The sequence below is a fragment of the Camelina sativa genome, chromosome 19 (genome assembly GCF_030686135.1).
Source record: "Camelina sativa cultivar CO46 ecotype springtype chromosome 19, ASM3068613v1".
NCBI lineage: Eukaryota > Viridiplantae > Streptophyta > Magnoliopsida > Brassicales > Brassicaceae > Camelina > Camelina sativa.
Window position 1 is genome coordinate 5756354 of NC_141898.1, and position 19347 is coordinate 5775700.

General features: G+C 36.0%; 1 protein-coding gene and 1 long non-coding RNA gene across 3 annotated transcripts; one reads left to right on the forward strand and one right to left on the reverse strand.

Annotated features, from left to right (window-relative positions):
• The first annotated feature begins 15350 nt into the window (after positions 1-15350).
• LOC104765078 (uncharacterized) lies at positions 15351-16280 on the forward strand. 2 transcript variants are annotated; one of them, XR_015591743.1, is made up of 4 exons: positions 15351-15460; positions 15577-15670; positions 15758-15886; positions 16085-16280. It is a non-coding gene; the product is annotated as an uncharacterized LOC104765078 (long non-coding RNA). The 2 variants fall into 2 exon arrangements; XR_763823.3 differs by lacking the exon at positions 16085-16280 and having other exon boundaries at positions 15758-16003.
• Positions 16281-16310: 30 nt separating this feature from the next.
• LOC104767479 (RNA-dependent RNA polymerase 1-like) lies at positions 16311-19334 on the reverse strand. Its single transcript, XM_087500967.1, has 5 exons — positions 19218-19334; positions 17332-19103; positions 17086-17236; positions 16374-16998; positions 16311-16321 (listed from the first exon to the last, which is right to left on the reverse strand). The coding sequence occupies exons 1-5, from the start codon at positions 19332-19334 to the stop codon at positions 16311-16313; spliced, it is 2676 nt and encodes an 891-aa protein (XP_087357093.1).
• Between the last annotated feature and the right edge of the window lie 13 nt (positions 19335-19347).

A 19347-nucleotide genomic window follows, 5' to 3' on the forward strand; every position in this document is an offset into this window, starting at 1 on the left:
GTCTAGCATGTTTCATGTAGGACTGTTAATTATTTGCATTAGGGATCTATGATGAGTTTTGCCTTGTTAGCTTGTTTAATTCACTAAACTAGGATCAATGCCCAAGTTAATAGTACTTTGATGCTAGTTGAGTAGTTAGAAGCATAAGATTGAACTAAGCCTTGAATTCATGTATTGCATTTGGTCTAAATTGAAACATGTTGTGATTTGATGCCATTTCCTACTTATAAGAACTTAATATTGACTGTTAAATATCAATGTGTGCATTGCTTTAAACTCATGGATATCATATACATATTTGGATCATCTTTCTCCTTTTTACCACTCTTGTTAATCGAAGTAGCTGACTGAATCATTAAAATCAGTTTCCAATACCCTTAACCAACTCTTCTTTCAAGCCATGTTTATTCTTGTGTGTGTAAGGCCTATTTTTGGGATTGAGCTTGGTAGAAAGTGTTAGGTTTGAACTGACAAGAATAATGCCTTGTGTAGTTCTAGTTTGCATTTTTCAAACTAGATAGGACTAGGTGATTTCATTGTTGGGGTTGGGATTTGGTTGTTTGAAAAAAAAAACAAAAAAGAAAAGAAAAGAGGAAAAGAGAAAGAAAAGGTTAGAGTCTTTAGGAGGGGAATGTGTTTAAGTAAAATCAAAATCTAGTAAAAGGATGGGAAGTAAAAAATTGTTGTTGAAGATGGTTCTAGTTAAAGAAAAGAAAAGAAAGAAAAGAAAAGTCTAGCAAAATGCTTATATGTCTTAAGAATAAAAAGAAAAGAGAACCATAGCAAATAAGTAAGAATCCCCCATCCCACTAGAAAGATCATATAAGAAACCTCTCCTAAGACTTTAAAATCAAAAGAGAAAAGGGTGAAAGAGAAGAGAAGAAGTTAAAGGGTAGCACTAGGATCAATTGGGTTTAGATTGATAGGATAAACACTTTGGGTGCCTTTGGGTAGACAATGTTTTGTTCTTGTATGTGTCTAAGTGTTCTTACCTTTAGCATTCTTCTAAAGCTCAATCCATTTTTATGAGAGAACCTTGATATTGATAAGCCCCACTCTAAAGAGAGACCATCATTGTCTCTAAACCTTTTACTACCAAGCCAAATGGGTTTAAGCGTTGCATAGAATTGATTCATGTTCTTGATTAATGAATGTTAAAGGAAATGGTTGATTTGAATGCATGTGGACATCTAAGTCTCAAATCAGTAAAGGTTGTGATATGCTTGTCTAAAATCTTTAAGTACAACTCATTCAACTTGCATCATAGTACTAGTAACTTGGACATTGATTCTAGATGGTCTATTTGCAAGCTTTAGGAGCTGAGATCCCACTTTCAAACCTCACCTACCTTCTTATGTCTTGTTCATTTGCTTGAGGGCAAGCAAAGACTAAGTTTGGGGGTGTTGATGTTCATATATTTTATCCTGTTTTCCCTTAATATATTCACATCTTTTGCATCTTTTGCTATCCATTTTGACCATTATTGCATAGCTTTAGGACTGTTCTTGCATTAGAGTTTAGTTGCATTGCATTTGCATCTTTTCATGCATAAACAGGTGATTTTGGAGCTTAAGGAGCATGGAAGCAATGCTGAGGAGAAGTGAAGCAATCATGAGGAGAAAGCAAGAGAGTTAAGGCTAAAGAACCAAAGTCCGGAGTCCCACTCGACCGCCCACTCGACCAGACACTCGACCGTGTGCAGAGAGGGACTCGACCGAGTGGAAGGAGCATAAAAGGAGCCAACTCGACCGGTCACTCGACCGAGCACCGGGTCGAGTTGGCCGAGCCGCCTAGCTATTTTGTCTTTTAGCATTTTTAGGGCTTCTATTACTTTTTCTATTTAAAGGCCTTGTACCAGCAGCCACAAAAGAGTCCAGCTTTTTCGAGAGTCAAAAACCTAGTTTTTACCTTTTTGGGAATTATTCCTTTTGCACTTTTATATTTAGATCTTGTACCTCCTTGAAGGAGAAAAATATAAGATTCTTGGATTTTGTTGGTTCCATAACTTTCAAGATATTAAGAATTCGTGTTTGATTCCTTCTTCAATATTGTAGATCTTTGCTTTATCTATCTAATCATGTAAGTTTCATCATTTCTGGGTTTATGACTTTGATGTTCATCATGTGTTCTTGTGAGTAGTTGCTTAGGATCTTGAGGATGGGTTAGGCTGGGTTGTGTTTGAGGTTTGTTTGATTTGGTCAAGCTTGATTGTTGTAGATCTCTTCTAGGCTAGATGTTCTTAATGCTGGTCCTATAACTGAGAGGGTAGGATCTGATTTCAAGCATCTTAGCATCACACCAATGTTTAAGAAGCATAAATAAGGCTAGATCTAGAGTTTACCATTAGGCTTGCTAAGAGATTAGAGGTCTTGTTTGATATTTGACATATTGCTTAATGCCTGCTTGTGTAGATTCTTTACTTTGTGAGAACAAGTCTAGAGATGCATGAATTTGATTGTTTCTTGCCATGAGAGTGGATTAAACATGTCTTAGAAATATATGTCTAGAGATTAGCTCAAGTTGTTTGAGATTTGTTGACCAAGTTAGATGACCTCAATCATAGTCCAGCCCATGAATCCCTCCTAAAGGCCTTCCTTGTTTATTGATTTCCTAGCTTAAATCATGTTGTTTGACCGTTGTTTGATTTGCTTTTGTATTGCTCTGTTTTTCTTGCATTGCTCTATTTTCCGGATTTGTCCAGCTCGACCCTGCACTCGATCTAGACTCGATCGAGTGCTTGCTCGAGTTCATCCCCAGAACTTTCGTTTATGCTTTGTAGTTGTCCTGTCTTATCTCTTGTCTCATTCTAGTTGCATTTCTGTTGCATTTACTTAGTGTCATGTTCATTACTTGCCTTGCATTAGTTCATTACCATAGTTTCTATTTCTGTTCTAGCTTCATAACTGTTATAATCATTCTGTTTCATTTACATTTAGCACCTAGTTCTAGTAGCTTTTACATTCTGCATTTTATATTTCATCATAGGATTGTTAGTGACAAACATCCTTAATATTTGGCTTGACTTAGACATATATGCACATCCTGATTGCTTGCAAACACTCAGATTGGATTGACACCTCTTATACTACAACTGCATAAGGGGAATTGAAACACCTTGCTTTCACCATTGTTCATCATCATATCATTCATTCACATTCCACATCACACACACCAAGAAAGATATTAGTTTCACCTGACAGATAGTATCTCTGCGTCCAAAGAATCACCTTCAGCCTCTGTATAGCCAAATTCTTTTTGACCAATGTAGTTATTTAGTTGTTGGAAGGAAAGAAAACAAAAACCTGAGTGATTACAAATAGAGATATTTTGTATACATCACAGGTTAGTAATATGATTAATATTTCATGTGTAAACATTATTATACAAACTTGAAAATTTGTAAAACGAAGTCTCTTTTACGAAGACATTGTTTGTATGGAGACTAAGGGAGTAAGGGGCAACTGATTCGGCTTGAGATATAGATTGAAATCGAAACCATCAAACATACTTGAAAAAACTAGCGTGAGTACTTAAATACTTTTCTTTCTATTAAATTTTCAATCTCTTTGCAGTTCGAGAATTATCCATGTATGATTGTAAAGGAGAGACATGGAGGTTTTACTATTTGCTTCAATTTTCTAGGTAAATAGTAATTGATACACAGTCTATACAAAAAGGATTTTTTGAATTTTCAGAGTATTGATATATCAACATAAGGAACCGAAAATATCATCAACTCATCCTTCAAAGTATTGATTTGTTATATAATAGAAGGTTGACCATTCATTCATGTGACTGGACTTGCGGGATTGTTTGCTGGTGGATATATTAACAAAGAATTACTTGATAAAACCATAACATAATAGATAAGTTTGAAGAAACATACGAAGAGCAAGATAATAATCTTTAAGATATTATGTACACATTTAGATTTGTATTAGTTAACTAATACTAAAATCTAGTTAGATGATAAATAGTAACACAAATTAATAACTAACTGTCAGGTGTAAAGTCTGAGAATGAAAGAAGATGTAATAAACAAATCTATACTAAATAAAAAGTATAAGCTATAAGCTTCTTCAGCTTCTTAAGCTGTCCACATAGGATTTAAAACAACCTATTGGAATTTGAAATATCACTAATTAACATTTTTCACAATTTCCAGAATTTTCTATATTAAGAATTATTTTAAACAACTTATCAGGATTTGACATGTCATTCATTAACATTTTTTAAATTTTTCAGAATTTTCTATATTAAGAATTTTTAGAAAAAGGATAATTTTAAATTTATAGAAATAAAAAAAACTATATACAACGTCCCACATCGGCCATATACAACGTCCCACATCGGCTAGAAATTTTTTAGACAATGGTTTAGAACCAGTATAAATAAATATTAATATGCTTCCAACAGCGAATGAACAGGAAATCTTGATTTATCAGGCGTCCAAATTAAAAAGTTTTCTTCAGTTTGATCCGATTTTTTATTTGATCAAATTAAAACTTTAAAAAGTTTCAAAAAATATATTTTAATATTGATTTTTTTAAAAAGTTTAAATATTATAAATATTGAAACTTTAAAAGTTCTTAGCTTTTAAAAAGTTTTTCAATATTATAATTTTTAAAATTTAATAGTTTAAAATATTATAAATATTGAACTTTTTAAAAGGTTTAAATAATATATTTTGAAACCTTTTAAAAGTTTAAAATATTATAAATATTGAAACTTCCAAAAGTCTTAGCTTTTAAAAGGTTTCAAAATCTTATAATCTTTAAATTTTAAAATTTTCTTAGCTTATAAAAGGTTTCTAAATAAATTATAATTTATAAATTTTATACGTTTAAAATATTATAAATATTGAAAATTTTAAAAGTTCAAAAATTAAAAATATTTAAACTTCATAGAATGTTTTAAAATATTACAATTACTTAACCTCCATAGAAATTTTAAAATATTATATCTATACTAATAAAAATTTGAAGCTATAAACTCCTAAAAGTGTCCATATATTATTTAAAACAACCAATAAGAATTAGATATTTCACTAATTAACATTTTTGGAAATATAGTAGTAATCTATATTATTAAGACATTTTAGAAAAAAAAAGTAAAATTTATAGAAAAAAAAAATATATGATTTGATTTTCTTGCAGTAAAATTTTATTTTAAAGTCTAAGAAAGAAGGATTGACGTCGCAAGACCTTGAAGTGATGTTATTTGAGGTTAAAGAAGAAGGATCGACGAAAAGCACAAATATTGTTTTAACTATACATATGTTCATATTACTTTTGGTTTGAGAAGTTTCAATACGTGTGGATCTAAACCCGAATAAATATATGGATGATATTATCAATAATTGGATGCATGTGTTGACTATGCTGGTCTTTATGAATTGCACAAATTTTATGAGAAAAAACTGATTTTGGTCTTGGAGTTTGATGGGTTAACAAGTTGTATGGTAGTCTAAAACAAAGGTTTTTTCAGTGGAAAAATGTGAAAAAATTGACGAGGAAGAAGAAGAAGAAGAAGAAAAGTTAAAACAATATAATGATGACAATTACAATACAATTTGGCAATGAAAATGACAAGAAAGAATATGAAAAATAAGAAAACATTGAATAAAAAACACGAAAACATAGGTGGTAGAGATCAATTAAATATGAAAACGAGATAAATTCAAGATTAGAAAATTATTTTGTCTTTCGAAATGATTCGCTTCACCTGGACGTCGAGTTAAATTCATGATTTTTTTTATCTGATTTGATTTTATAACACAACTCATTTTTATATTTTTAACATTTTTGTATCTGAAATTTAAATTTTTACTTAATACTAATTTAATTTTTTTTATAAGATAATATTTCATTACTGTCATCAATCACATATTCCCTCTGTTTCATAATATAAGATGTTTTAGAGAAAAAATTGTGTTTCATAATATAAGATGTTTTCAAGTTTTTATGCTACTTTTAGATTAGTTTAATATTTTTTATTATACAGTTTTATTTATGATTGGTTGAACTTTTTTAAAGTGGTCATTTCTTATATTTTGAAACGGAATGAGTAGGCTGACGTGGCAAGGGCGAAAAAAGTGCGACTAGGGTTTTCTTGCGTTCTCATCAAGTTTGATGTCGTTGGCGGTCTCTCCGTGACGGCTTGCAGCTGATCTGCCGCAGGAGGAGGGTTCAGAGGTGAGGGGGATAGAGGGCGGAGGATGTGCAGTTGGTGTGGAGGATTTGGTTGAGCTTTCCTCAGGGAATAGTCACGTTCAAGAGGTTTCAAAGGTGGTCTCGTCGACGGTTCCACCTGCAGTAAAAGGAAAACGTTTGTTCTTGCAGGTCGCTCAGAAGCGAATTTTCACTAAACAAAAGTTTGAAGTATTGGAGGTCGATGGGAAAGAGAAGGTGGTGGTACCAAAGGAAGTTTTTTCGGGTGCAAAACCCTTATGGGAGGATTTTGTGATTGGCAAGTTTCTAAACTCTAAAGCCCATCATGTGGGAAAGATTCACATGATAGTGAATAAGATATGGCGGCTTGGGGATAGGACATCGTTGATTGTCGTTTTTGCATTCAATGAATCTACGGTAAAGTTTCGCATCAGACATGAGGGCATAAGGCACCGGGTGTTGAACCGTGGAATGTGGAACATTACGGATCTCCCTATGGTTGTGTCTAAGTGGTCACCTTTTGCTGAGGAAGCTCAGCCGGCCATGACGTTAGTTCCATTATGGGTTATTCTTAAGCATGTTCCTCCAACTTTGTTTACGGACAAGGGGTTGGAGTTTCTCACGAGTGCGGTGGGTGAGCCTATTAGGTTGCATCCAAAAACAGAGGCATGTGCCTCCTTTGATGAGGCTCAAATTATGGTGCAAGCAGATTTAACTCAAGAGCTACCTCAGGAGTATGTCTTCACGGGAGAAGAAGAGGGGGAATTGGAGTCAGTGATACACTATAGCTATCCTTGGCTATCACCAAGATGCACTCATTGCAAGAAATGGGGTCATCTTGTTGCAACTTGTTTATCCTCTGAGGTTGTTGTTCCTGATATGCAAGTTTCGACACAGTCCACCTCTAAGGATGTGGGGGATGAGGTTTCTGCTCATGATAAGCAAGTTCCGGCGCAGTCCCCCTCTAACAATGTGGGTGATGGGGTTTCTGCTCATGATAAGCAAGCTTCGACGCAGTCCCCCTCTAAGAATGTGGGTGGTGAGGTTCATCCGCCACTAATCATAGTTGAGATCCCGCAGATTCAAACTGCCTCTTTGCCGGTCCCAGGAGAGGGTCCATCGGTGGAGGAATGGATCACGCCGAAAACAAGTCGTCTCAGTCCGAGTAAACAGCCAGCGGCTCCTAACCCTGGTGTTGTTTCCATGTTGAAGAATTCTTACTCTGTTTTGGGGGAAGAAACAGAGCTGTTAGAGGAAAGTGAACCGGACAAAGCTACGACTGCAGGGGAGGTAGCTAATGAAAGTTACTCTGATGACTCAAATGTCACAATACGTCAAACAGGAGCTGTAGGAGCTGTGGTAAAACGCGGCCAACAATCAGATGTGCCTTTGAGGACTTATTTACATCGAGGAACAAAATCAGTAAATAAATAAAGCTCAACTCTTCCTACTCATTCTGCTAGGGATCCTCCTAGAGATCAGAGTAAGAAGCCTCAAATTAAACATTAATGTCAAGTTTCTGCTGGAATGTGCGTGGTTTGAATAAAACCTCTAAGCATTCTGTTATTAAGCAGTGGGTGGAGGGTAATAACATCAAGTTTGGGTGTTTGCTAGAAACTCGGGTTCGGGAGAGAAAGGCTCAACGGTTAGGGAATCGCTTATTTCCTGGATGGTCTGTTTTAACTAATTATGAATATAGTCGTCGGGGACGTATTTGGGTATTATGGAAGGACGATGTAAGGATGGATCCTTTCTATCAAAGTGAGCAGATGATAACGTGCTCAGTGAAACTTGATGATCGAACAGAGGAGTTTTTTTTGTTCTTTCATCTATGGTTTGAATACGGTGGAGGCTCGTAAAGTGTTATGGCGGGAGATAAACGATCACCATGATTCCCCTATATTTAAAAACAAGCCTTGGATCTTATTTGGGGACTTTAATGAAACTTTGGATATGCAGGAACACTCAAGAGTTGATGATAATCCGATCATCACTGGAGGAATGCGGGATTTCCAGTCAGTTGTTAACCATTGTTCCCTTTCTGATATGGCTTGGCAGGGTCTACTTTTTACGTGGTGCAACAAGTGAGAAGATGATTTAATCCTCAAAAAGCTTGATCGTGTGATGGTGAATGCCACTTGGACAAGGATGTATCCGCAGGCTTATAACGTTTTTGCAGCAGGGGGTTGTTCAGATCATTTGAACTGCAGGATCATGATGCAGAGAGAAAATTAGGGTCATAGGCGCAAACCTTTTAAGTTTCTAAATGTCATGACTGAGATGGAGGAGTTTCTACCGCTAGTTAGAGATTATTGGCAGGGCACATCCCCTTTGTTCTTGTCTACGTCAACTCTGTTTCGGTTTTCCAAGAAACTCAAGGCTCTCAAACCAGCTCTCCATTCTCTTGCTAAACGCTGTCTTGGTAATATGGTTTTGAAGACGAGGGAAGCATTTGACACTCTGTGTCAAAAACAGCAGACCAATTCGACTAATCCATCACTTCTAACGATGGAGGAGGAGAATGCAGCCTATCTTCAATGGGATCATTTGGCCGGGCTGGAAGAGAAATTCCTTAAGCAGAGGTCGAAGTTACATTGGCTGAAGGTAGGTGATAAGAACAACAAAGCATTTCATAGAGCAGCTGCAACTCGGGTTGCACAGAATTCTATCAAAAAGATCCATTGTGTTGATGGAAGAGTGGTTACAAATGCTGATGATATTAAGGATGAGGCAGAGAGACACTTTAGAGACTTCCTGCAGTTCATTCCTAGTGAGTTTGAAGGATCCACGGTTGATGAACTTGAGCATATGTTGCCATTCCGCTGTTCTAGCGTTGATCAGCAAATTTTAACCCGGGAAGTAACTGGTGAGGAAGTGAAAAAGGTTCTCTTTTCAATGCCGAATGACAAGTCACCGGGGCCAGATGGTTTCACCTCAGATTTTTTTAAAAAATCATGGGATTTGTTGGGAACTGAGTTCGTCTTAGCTGTACAATCTTTCTTTGCTAAAGGTTTCTTGCCCAAAGGTACAAACTCTACAATTCTAGCCTTGATTCCTAAGAAGGTCTCTGCTATGGAAATGAAAGATTATCGCCCCATCTCCTGCTGTAATGTGCTATATAAAGTTATCTTGAAGATTTTAGCTAACAGACTCAAGAGGGTGTTGCCTAAGTTTGTATCTGCGAATCAGTCTGCTTTTGTAAAGGATCGTCTGTTGATTGAGAACGTGCTACTTGGTACTGAGCTGATCAAAAATTATCATAAGGAGGCCCTCTCTGGTCGTTGTGCTATAAAGATTGATATATCCAAAGCATTTGATTCTGTTCAATGGTCTTTTTTGTCCAAGGTTTTAACTGCGTTGCAGTTTCCTCCTTTGTTCATTCACTGGATAATGCTATGTGTTACAGCAGCCTCATTCTCAGTGCAAGTTAATGGTGAGCTAGCTGGTTTTTTTCGAAGCTCTAGGGGTCTTCATCAGGGCTGTTCTCTCTCACCGTATTTATTTGTCATCTGTATGGATGTCTTATCTAAGCTCCTTGACAAGGCTGCCGGTGAACGTGTGTTTGGTTTCCATCCACGGTGTAAGAACCTTGGTCTGACTCATTTAAGCTTCGCTGACGATTTCATGGTTCTATCTGATGGCAAAGTACGGTCTATAGAGAGGATCATCACCGTGTTTACTCAGTTTGCCAAAATGTCAGGTTTGTCGATTAGTATGGAGAAATCAACTCTCTATATGGCTGGCAATGCAGAACATCTCGACTCGGTGCGTTTCCCGTTTGAGGTTGGTTCTCTCCCGGTTCGCTATTTTGGGACTCCCACTAGTCACCAAACGGCTCACCTCTGCTGACTGCTTGCCGTTGGTGGAGCAGCTTAGAAAACGAATTGGTTCCTGGACAGCTCGCTATCTCTCTTTTGCTGGTCGGTTTAATTTGATTTCCTCTGTTCTTTGGAGTGTCTGCAATTTCTGGATGGCGGCTTATCGTTTGCCGAGTGCGTGTATTGCGGAGATTAATTCTATCTGCTCAGCTTTTCTTTGGTCTGGAGCAGAGATGAATACACGAAAGGCTAAGGTTGCTTGGGAGGTGGTTTGTAAGCCTCGAAGTGAAGGTGGGCTAGGACTGAGATCTCTTCATGAGGCGAACAAGGTTTGCTGTCTGAAGCTAATATGGAGGCTAGTATCTCATGGAGATTCTCTATGGGTAAAGTGGTCTCATGCAAATTTGTTAAAGGACACCTCTTTTTGGTCCGTGAAGAATAATTCCTCTCTTGGGTCTTGGATTTGGAAAAAGCTCCTGAAATACAGAGAAGTGGCTAAAACGTTTTGTAAGGTTGAAGTTGGCAATGGACAACGCGTTTCTTTTTGGTTTGACAATTGGTCTGGTATGGGGATGCTTGTGGAGGTTGTGGGGGACAGAGGAGTTGTGGAGTTTGGGATATCTTGGCAGAGTTCTCTAGCGACAGCATGGGCTCAACGGCGACGACGACGTCACCGTGCAGACCACCTACAAGAGATTGAGGCTGCTTTGCTTCAGTCCAGTCAACACCGGCAGCAGGGAGAAGACAGAGAACTCTGGCGCGGGAGAAATGATGTTTTCCGGCCCAAATTCATCACTTGGGATACGTGGAACCACATACGTACGACAACTAATGCGGTAGCGTGGCATAGGGGGGTCTGGTTTGGTCATTCGACTCCAAAGTTCTCTTTCTGTGTATGGTTGGCTGCTCTTGATCGTCTCTCGACAGGGGCACGTATGATCGCATGGAAACGAGAGATCACTTGTTCTTTGCGTGTGACTATGCCTCTGCAGTCTGGTCAGCTCTGGCTAAAGGTCTGCTAAAGGCACAATACACTACCGACTGGTCTATTTTACTTGAACATATTTCAAACCCTCACATCCCACTTGTGGAGGGGTTCCTTATTCGGTATGTTTTTCAAGCTGTCACATACATGATTTGGAGGGAGAGAAATGGGCGTCGCCATGGTGATGCGCCAAAGCCTGCATCAGTATTGATAGAGTGGCTTGATCGACAAGTCAAAGATCAACTTTTAGCCATTGGACAATTAGGCGATTGGCGTTATGATGAGGTGTTTCTGGTTTGGTTACAATCTCGTTGCTAAGGTTGATGGTTTACTAGTTTCTCTATAATTTGTATTTTCAAACAAAGTTGCACAAGTTGTAAAACAGTTTATTTTTTCTTTTGAATATAATTTAACATTAAATTCAAAAAAAAAGAAATAGAATAAGTATATATAATTTTCATTAAAATATATCAAATAAACCATCGTAAAGTGGGTTCAAAATCTAGTAAAATAATGAAAATGGAACTGATTAATAATCATCTATTTCTTTCCTTATGATCTGAGATTGGTTGATTTGCAGGTGCACTAAGCTTGTACAAAAACCTTAATGATTACAATTAGAGATATTTTGTATACATCACAGATTAGTAATATATTTGTTTGGGGACTAAGGGGCAACTGATTTGGCTTGAGATATAGATACAAACTGAAACACATGGAGGGTTTTAAGTTCTTACCATTGAGGAATGAACATATTTATTTAGCTAATACTAAGATCTTTTGAATTTTCATAGTATTAATATATCAACACAAAAAACAGAAAATACCTCAACTCAGCGTGTATCTGATACTAGATACCCGCACGTACGTGCGGGGTTGATTCATAAACTAAGTTTACAATGAGGTCTGAAATATATTATATACGTGCCAGATTTTTTTTTTTTATTAACTATGTTTGAATATAGTTTGAAATTATTTTGAAAATATTATTTGTAAAATGTGTCAATATATTTGAAAGTAATATATGACAAATCAATATATATGTAAAACAATTGTAAAAATGGTTTCATACTCCATAGTTGAGAGTACTATTATTCGATATGTAACATATAATTAGAGGGTATAACATTTATAACTGAAACTAAGATCGGTTGTTTACATTCATTTTGTGAATGTTAGGTTGAACCGTTGAAATAATAGCGGTTTTACCCAGAAATTTGGATTGATGTGATGGTGGATCCAGATCAAATAAGAACCAAATTAGTGATTGATTAGATTAATTATTTTTAAATCCATAAACTCATCTCGAAGAACTGCTAAAAGAATAAAAAATTTTGATCGGACCTAAAGTATCAAGCTTGTGAAACCCATCTCGAAAAATTTTTCCGGTAACGAATTTAATATTTGTTGGCCTGTAGAAAACTCACTCTAGGAAACCACATGTGTAATGTATGCATTTGCTTAGCTTGAATTTGTAAACCCATGGATAACAAACATTTCAATAAATCATTTTTTCTAATATGTAAGATTTATATTAAGGGATTGGATAAAAGATTATGACGGAATACTTGTATTTTCATTTCTAATATTCTCAAAAATACAAATGTCTATAGAATTTTTTTTATGATACATAAAATTAAAATAAAAAATTACAATTTAATTCTTAAATGTGTAAACATTTTTTGTTTTGTTTGATGGACATAATTAAATAACACACAAATTAAATGAAAATAAATTAGATAATGTGAATTTACAATTTCTAATTAGTTTTATAAAATGTATTATTAGATATTTTCATAATGGGACATAAAAGTTTACACCTTATGATATATGTTGTGTTGGTGGACAATCAAATCTACTATACAATTACATGTTATTCTCTTCTATATGTTAAGACTAAACATCATAAACAATAAAACAATGACATGAGAGTCAGAGACTTAAGCCCAACCTAAGTAATATGCTCTCTTCATCATTTTCTCCACATTAACATTCTCCGTTTCATAAACACCATTGATATTTCCAGTGGAAAGTTCGAATTTCAGAGCAACATAGCTCCAAATTTTAAAACAAACAAATCTAAAACTAAAAGTGTCTCTTGAGTTCTTCAATGTCTTGGAACCATATGTCTTTGCTTTATCCTTTGTGTTATGGTAATCTGTAAAGTTGAAATGGAACAACACCATCTCCGATTCGTAAACACCATTGATATTCTATTTTAAACTTACGAATAAAATCACTAAATTCGATTAAAATACAAACCTGAGTTAATTGCTTCATTCCAATATACCTGCTTATTCAAGCATAAATATATTAGAAATGATTTCATGTAAATAAGAAAACATAAACATTTGAAACAAAAAAACCATACTATCGAAACAATGATTTGTTTTTAACTAACACAGATTTTTTAATTGGGTTGGAGAAGTACCTTTTTATTGACAAATCAATAATTCAACTGTTGCCACCGGATGAACTCATGTACAAAACCTATATGCATCCTTACACTCTTTAGGTTTTGGTATTATAGCCGAGGTCACTATTTATGTATGTTTTCACTATCTGCAAACACAAAATTTCTTACTTTAAGTATACAAAAATAACAAAATTGTGAACCTACTAAAATAAAAATAAAACTCACCCGATAAAAATTAATATAGGAGATTAATGATGAAGTTTGGTTACATATTCAACATCATCTGCCATTTTCTTTTCAAAAAATTTTGCACACTCGTATTCCAAGCTATGCAGGGTTAATTAGGTTATGAAAATATTGTTTTTATGAAACGATTTATGTACTGTGTAACTTTAAGAAGATATATATATAGCTCGAACATAATTAGGGTTAATAGTATCAAAATCTCAACAAATAAATACTTAATTGCGTATTATGTTAATTTCTCACGCAAAATAAAAGCTGAATTAACAGCATATCTTAATTAAGTATTTAATTGTATTAAATTGATTGGTTGTTTCCATAATTATCTCACAGTATAAAACCAAATCAAATAAGTTTACATATATATAATTTCGACATTAGTTTTTGATTTTTATGTAAGAAACTTTAAACAACTTTCTGAATTATTGAGTAATTAAAATGTCGTTTACCTTAATTATTCAAACTGATAAGATTTCTTTATGTTGCATTATTAGGAAACTTATTATTTTGCATTTGATATGGATACACGTTTATTTCCAATTACGTGGGTAGATTTATTTAGATTTAATGGCATCTACACTAAACTATCTTGGTAACCATATTTGTTTGATTATGATTTTCATGTGTTAAAAATCAATTAATATTTCGGCGATTTGCTTAGATTAAGTTGCTAAGCTTATATGAACTTTCCTTAGAAATTCTAAGCTAATTTTGGGGGATTGATTTAGTTAGATTGTTTATGGTAGGTATTATTAATAAGAGCCGATTTTTTATGTGATATGCATATGTTAGGTATTAATTGCACCCGATTTGGAAGGTTTATATGATTTTATTTTGGATCGGCTACTACCACTTATATCAATCTGTTTGGTCATAGCTTAATATCAATCTGTTTGGATACAGTTTTTTACATATATTTATTCTGATTTTAGTGGCATTTCATTGTAATAATGTCTAACCCTATGTCTTTTTATTAAAAATGCTTCCATTTTAATAGTATAGATTAAGGAATTACTTCTAAAAGAAGTAACTAAGTTTAAAGAAACATACCAAAAGCAAGATACCAATCTTTAAAATATTATGTAAAACACAAATATAAAGTAATGAAAATGACACTTATTAATAATCATCAATTTCTTTCTTAATGACATGAGGCTGAGGTTGGTTGATTTGCAGGTGCACTAAGCTTGGAACATAAGAAGAAGAGCACACAAGTGGGCGACAAAATTGGCGAGGAATATCTCCATAACTGGTACGTTTTCCGAGATTTGGAGCCTCTCCGATATTCACAGATTTGAAGTATCCATCTTGTCCAATTATGTTGGCTGTTTGGTTAAAACGGGTCTTGGTCCGTTCAAATTCGTTGTCTAGATCGAAAAACACAGCAACTTTCTTCTCCTCGTCAATGAAGAAACTCCCAGCTAGAATACTAACGCTACGACTAGAGGTCGAACTCAAAAACATGCTCCACGACACTGAACCGAGACTAATCTGATTCGTAACCCAAATCTCCACTGTGTGACGACGAAACTTCCGCCAGCTATCATGTATTACCGCAAGCTGCTCGTCTCTGACACAAGATAAAGACACAAAAGTATCTGAACCAGAGGAGGGAAACGGCAGAGACAGCGGTGGTCCAAATTTTACTTTGGAAAGTTAACTGTATCTGGAAAGATCACGTGTAGAGTTTTTACTTTATATGATGTTATCTGGTCTTCAGGTACGAGAGCATGCTGCATATTTTCTGGAGGAGATTAATATTTGCTGCAGATTTTCGTGATAGATCCTATTCAGAGGCAAACTCAATCCAAAAGAGAAGAAACCGGAGGTTTTCCTTCTTCCCTTTTAAGCATCTTTGTCTTAAAAACAAACAAGATATGTTCATCAGATATTTTCTTTGATTATGTTTTAGCATGAACAGAGAATTGTATCCAATTGTTTCAGGTAAATCAAGTTCAACTCAGTCCATTGCAAAGGTGCATGCAGCCGTTCTTGGCTTGGTAGCTTCAGTTTTGTCTGTTCCTTATGACATACCCAGGTTTTAACATCTTTACGTCAAAGTGTTTGATGCAGAGCTTGAGACATCTTTGAAAAATAATCTTGAAGCTTTTGTAAATATTTTCAGCTGGTTGCCGGATCATGTGACGTTACTGGCTCATTTTGCTGGTGAACGTATAAAATCGAGTGTGACTAAAGCAGTAGCTGAGTTCCGGCGAACATCCAGGAAGACTCTTCCACTGAAAAACAGCTTGAGGTAATGAGTTTGGAATTTACATATTAATGCATATATAAGGAAATTTCTAAATATATACGTCTTTATCAAACAAGTTGGGAATACAAATATACAATAATAGGAATCACAACTTTGTAACTCCACCTTTTATTGAACTTTCATAATTGTGTGCCCAATAATAGAGATGACAATATAAAAGTTATAAAACCTTGGTTTCAGTTTTTATTTCACAACGAAAACTTTAAGTTATAGAAGGAGCTCAAAGTAAATGATGGGATGGTGGCGTGACAACTTTTGAAGACAATTAAATGCGGAAGTAAAAGAGTCCAAAAAATGAGACGTCGACACCAAATCAAAACAGAACAACACAAAAAGACTTGTATAATGTAATTGCAATTTATTCAGCGATCCCTGATGCGACTCTCCATCTTTTCCTTCTTTATACTCAGAAGTACACTGTAAATGCACCATGGAAAACTCAAATAATCATCAACTTCACAGTACCTACGGTTATAAGTCACTTGATACCATGCCGAAGCAGCTTTTGCCTCTTCTTCTTCTGCATATTCTTTGAACCACGACGAAGAAACTTCTTTTATTAACGAACGAACCTCGCTTCCAACAGTCTCCCCTGTCTTGGTGAACGGCTCCATACTGCGAGCAAGTATCTCGGCCTCCGTTTTAATTCCATATAAATCCATCAGGTGACGTAATTTGGACCGGTATCTTTCCTTGTAACGCATAGCATTTTCAACATAGTCCTCAAATCCAGTGACTACCATGTCTTCATCACAAAAGTCCGAGGCCGCATCACCAGTAGAGGAGTTCATCGGGATCGGCGGAGGCAAGTTTTGAATCTCTCTAAACAGCTGCCCGATTACGTTTGTCGACACATACGACATTCCAGGTTTTTCCATGAAATCAGGATAAACCTTGACGTAAAGCTCTCGAGGAAACTCCACTTTAGCACCTGTTTTTGGGGAGTCAACCGCAGTTGAAAACAAACGTGCGAGCCGGATGCATTTCTCACTGAAGGCCTTATCCTCTTCTCTATCGGCATGAACGAGGTGGGAGTTTGCAATGGTTCCCAGGGTATCATCTAGAATGAAATCAGTGAAATAATCCTTAATTTCCTGAAAAGACATAGAAAAAAATCATCAGTCTCCAAATGCAAAGAAGAAGTTAACTAAAATGGCTGTGAGTTTTGAAGTTCTTTTTACCTCAATTGTAACATCGTGATCCAAATTTTGAGCTTCTTCTGGAGTATAATCCATCGGCTCAAAAGTATCTGGTGGTATTAAATCCATGTCCCATGATACAAAATACGTGTCGCCATCCAAATCACTGCCCGAACACTCATTCGGGTGCGGCCTATTAAAAAAAAAAAACAGAGTCCGGTTAATGTGCTGGACTTTAACAAAGAAATTAAAACTTGTAAAAAATCACGATTAGAAATGTTTATTTACCTTGAACCTTTCTGTGGAAACACAACGCAATCTACTAAATGATGCAAAGTTGGAACGTTGGTACATTGAAGAACGCGGATGTCCCCCGGATGCAAGCATGGCATCTTGGCAACAACGACCGGTCCTTCAATGATACTGCAACTTTTAGACTCTGATGTTGGATCCGAACATTGAACGAATACTTGACCGTATTCTAGTGTACGGGTCTCGTCTAGGCAACCTATCAAGGTTCTGCCAAGTTGGATTGATATTCTTGACTTTTTACGTAGTTCGAACAATCTGTTTTTTATAAAATATTGAAACATCATCGACAGGAACGGTTCGGTATCAGGTTTATAACCGGACAATATCAGTTGCCTGAGAACTATTGTATCCCACCCCGGAGCCACTGAATCAAGAGCCTCTATAGGATCACCAGTAAAGAGTGAGCTGAACTGTTCCACTACTTCTCGTTGTTTCGTTAGAAAGACCTCATCTTTGACTCCGAGAGTAGACAACAGCGTAATCAATTGTCTGTTCAGAAAACATGGTTGATACTTGCTCCACGCCAGTACATCAAAACTAGTGCAGTTCGAGTCGAATTTTTTCATACTGTTCCTAAGAGAGAGCTTCTTTGACAAGTTCGTATCAATAGCTACCACGCCTTTATACCCAGCATAGCGGATTTGGAAAACAGATGGTATTAAATCATTTAGACCACATTTTTTTGCAACAATCTCTGCAAATTCAGCAGATATCTTACCAATGCCATCTGAAAATACATAGAGTGTCCCTGCAGAAGAAATGATCTCGACGTCTGGAATTAATTCAATCTCCTCTGTTGTAACATCCTCTGTCTCTACAGAGGAGCTAAAACATTGGCCGAGTCTTGCAGCGTATTTTGCTACATTCCTTATACTTTGAAAATCACCCATCCAATCTCTTATAGATGCTGACGTTACCCCATCATCGCTTTCTGAGAACATCCAAAGAGAAGTTTCCCGCAATTGGCTATTAGAGAAGGCTAAAAATTCGAACAATTTATTACCGATGACAACGCCATCCCGAAGAACACTATTAATCCTATCGTATAGTTTTGTTGTTGCCTTTGACCGTGCACACAGATCCAGGGAGCGAAGCTTATTAAAATCCTCATCAACAAAGGACAATGAGAGAAAATTATTTAGATGATTTGAAAATTGTCTAAGCACACGGTTTGAATCTTTGAGCTCTGGTCCTCTGAAATAGACCTTTGTTGGTGTCACCTTCACCTGATGGATATAGAAATTGTCTTCCAGGGATGGTCCATCAACCCCTTTATTGTCTACCCAATCCAGTTTTTCTTGTTGGAGCCAAGCAAAAGGGTCATAGCAATAACATTCAGAAAGACCAAGTTTTCTAAAGGATGCGTCTAAAAATTTCATATCCTTTTGTGTAGAGTTGACCAGTTTAAAGAAATCTATACTTAGAGCTGGACCGAGGAGAGTCCCATTCTGCACCAAAGAATTCAGTTTAAACAAAGTCTCGAAAGTTAAATCGATTCCAGAGGGAGAATCAATAACAGGAGCAAGTTTGTTTGCCCTTGATGTATAACAGTTCCCCCGTCGTAATTCAAAGCTGCATCGTTTGTGCTCTGAGAATTTCTTGTTGCAGCGTTTACGTACTTGATCAGTAAAAACGGGCGTGGGAAACTGCAAACAGTACGCAAAGGATTGACCAATAGAAGAATCGGAGGTAAAATCCGTACATCTTACCCAATCAGCACCGACTGCGGGGTACTCCTTTTCAAATACCTTAGGAGATTTAGTTACCCAAAATACTAAAAACTTTGCTGAATGCATTGTAATTTGCTTAATGCTTTTAAAAGCCATATGAAGTCGTTACTTCTGGTTGTTTAACCATCTTACCTCTATACATAGAAGCTCGTCATTGAGAATCTGATGGGAAGAAACAGGAATTTTATGAAGATACGACATCTGATCGGATTGCACCATGTTACCCAAGTAGAGATTCGTAAACTCCATGGCATATATTGTC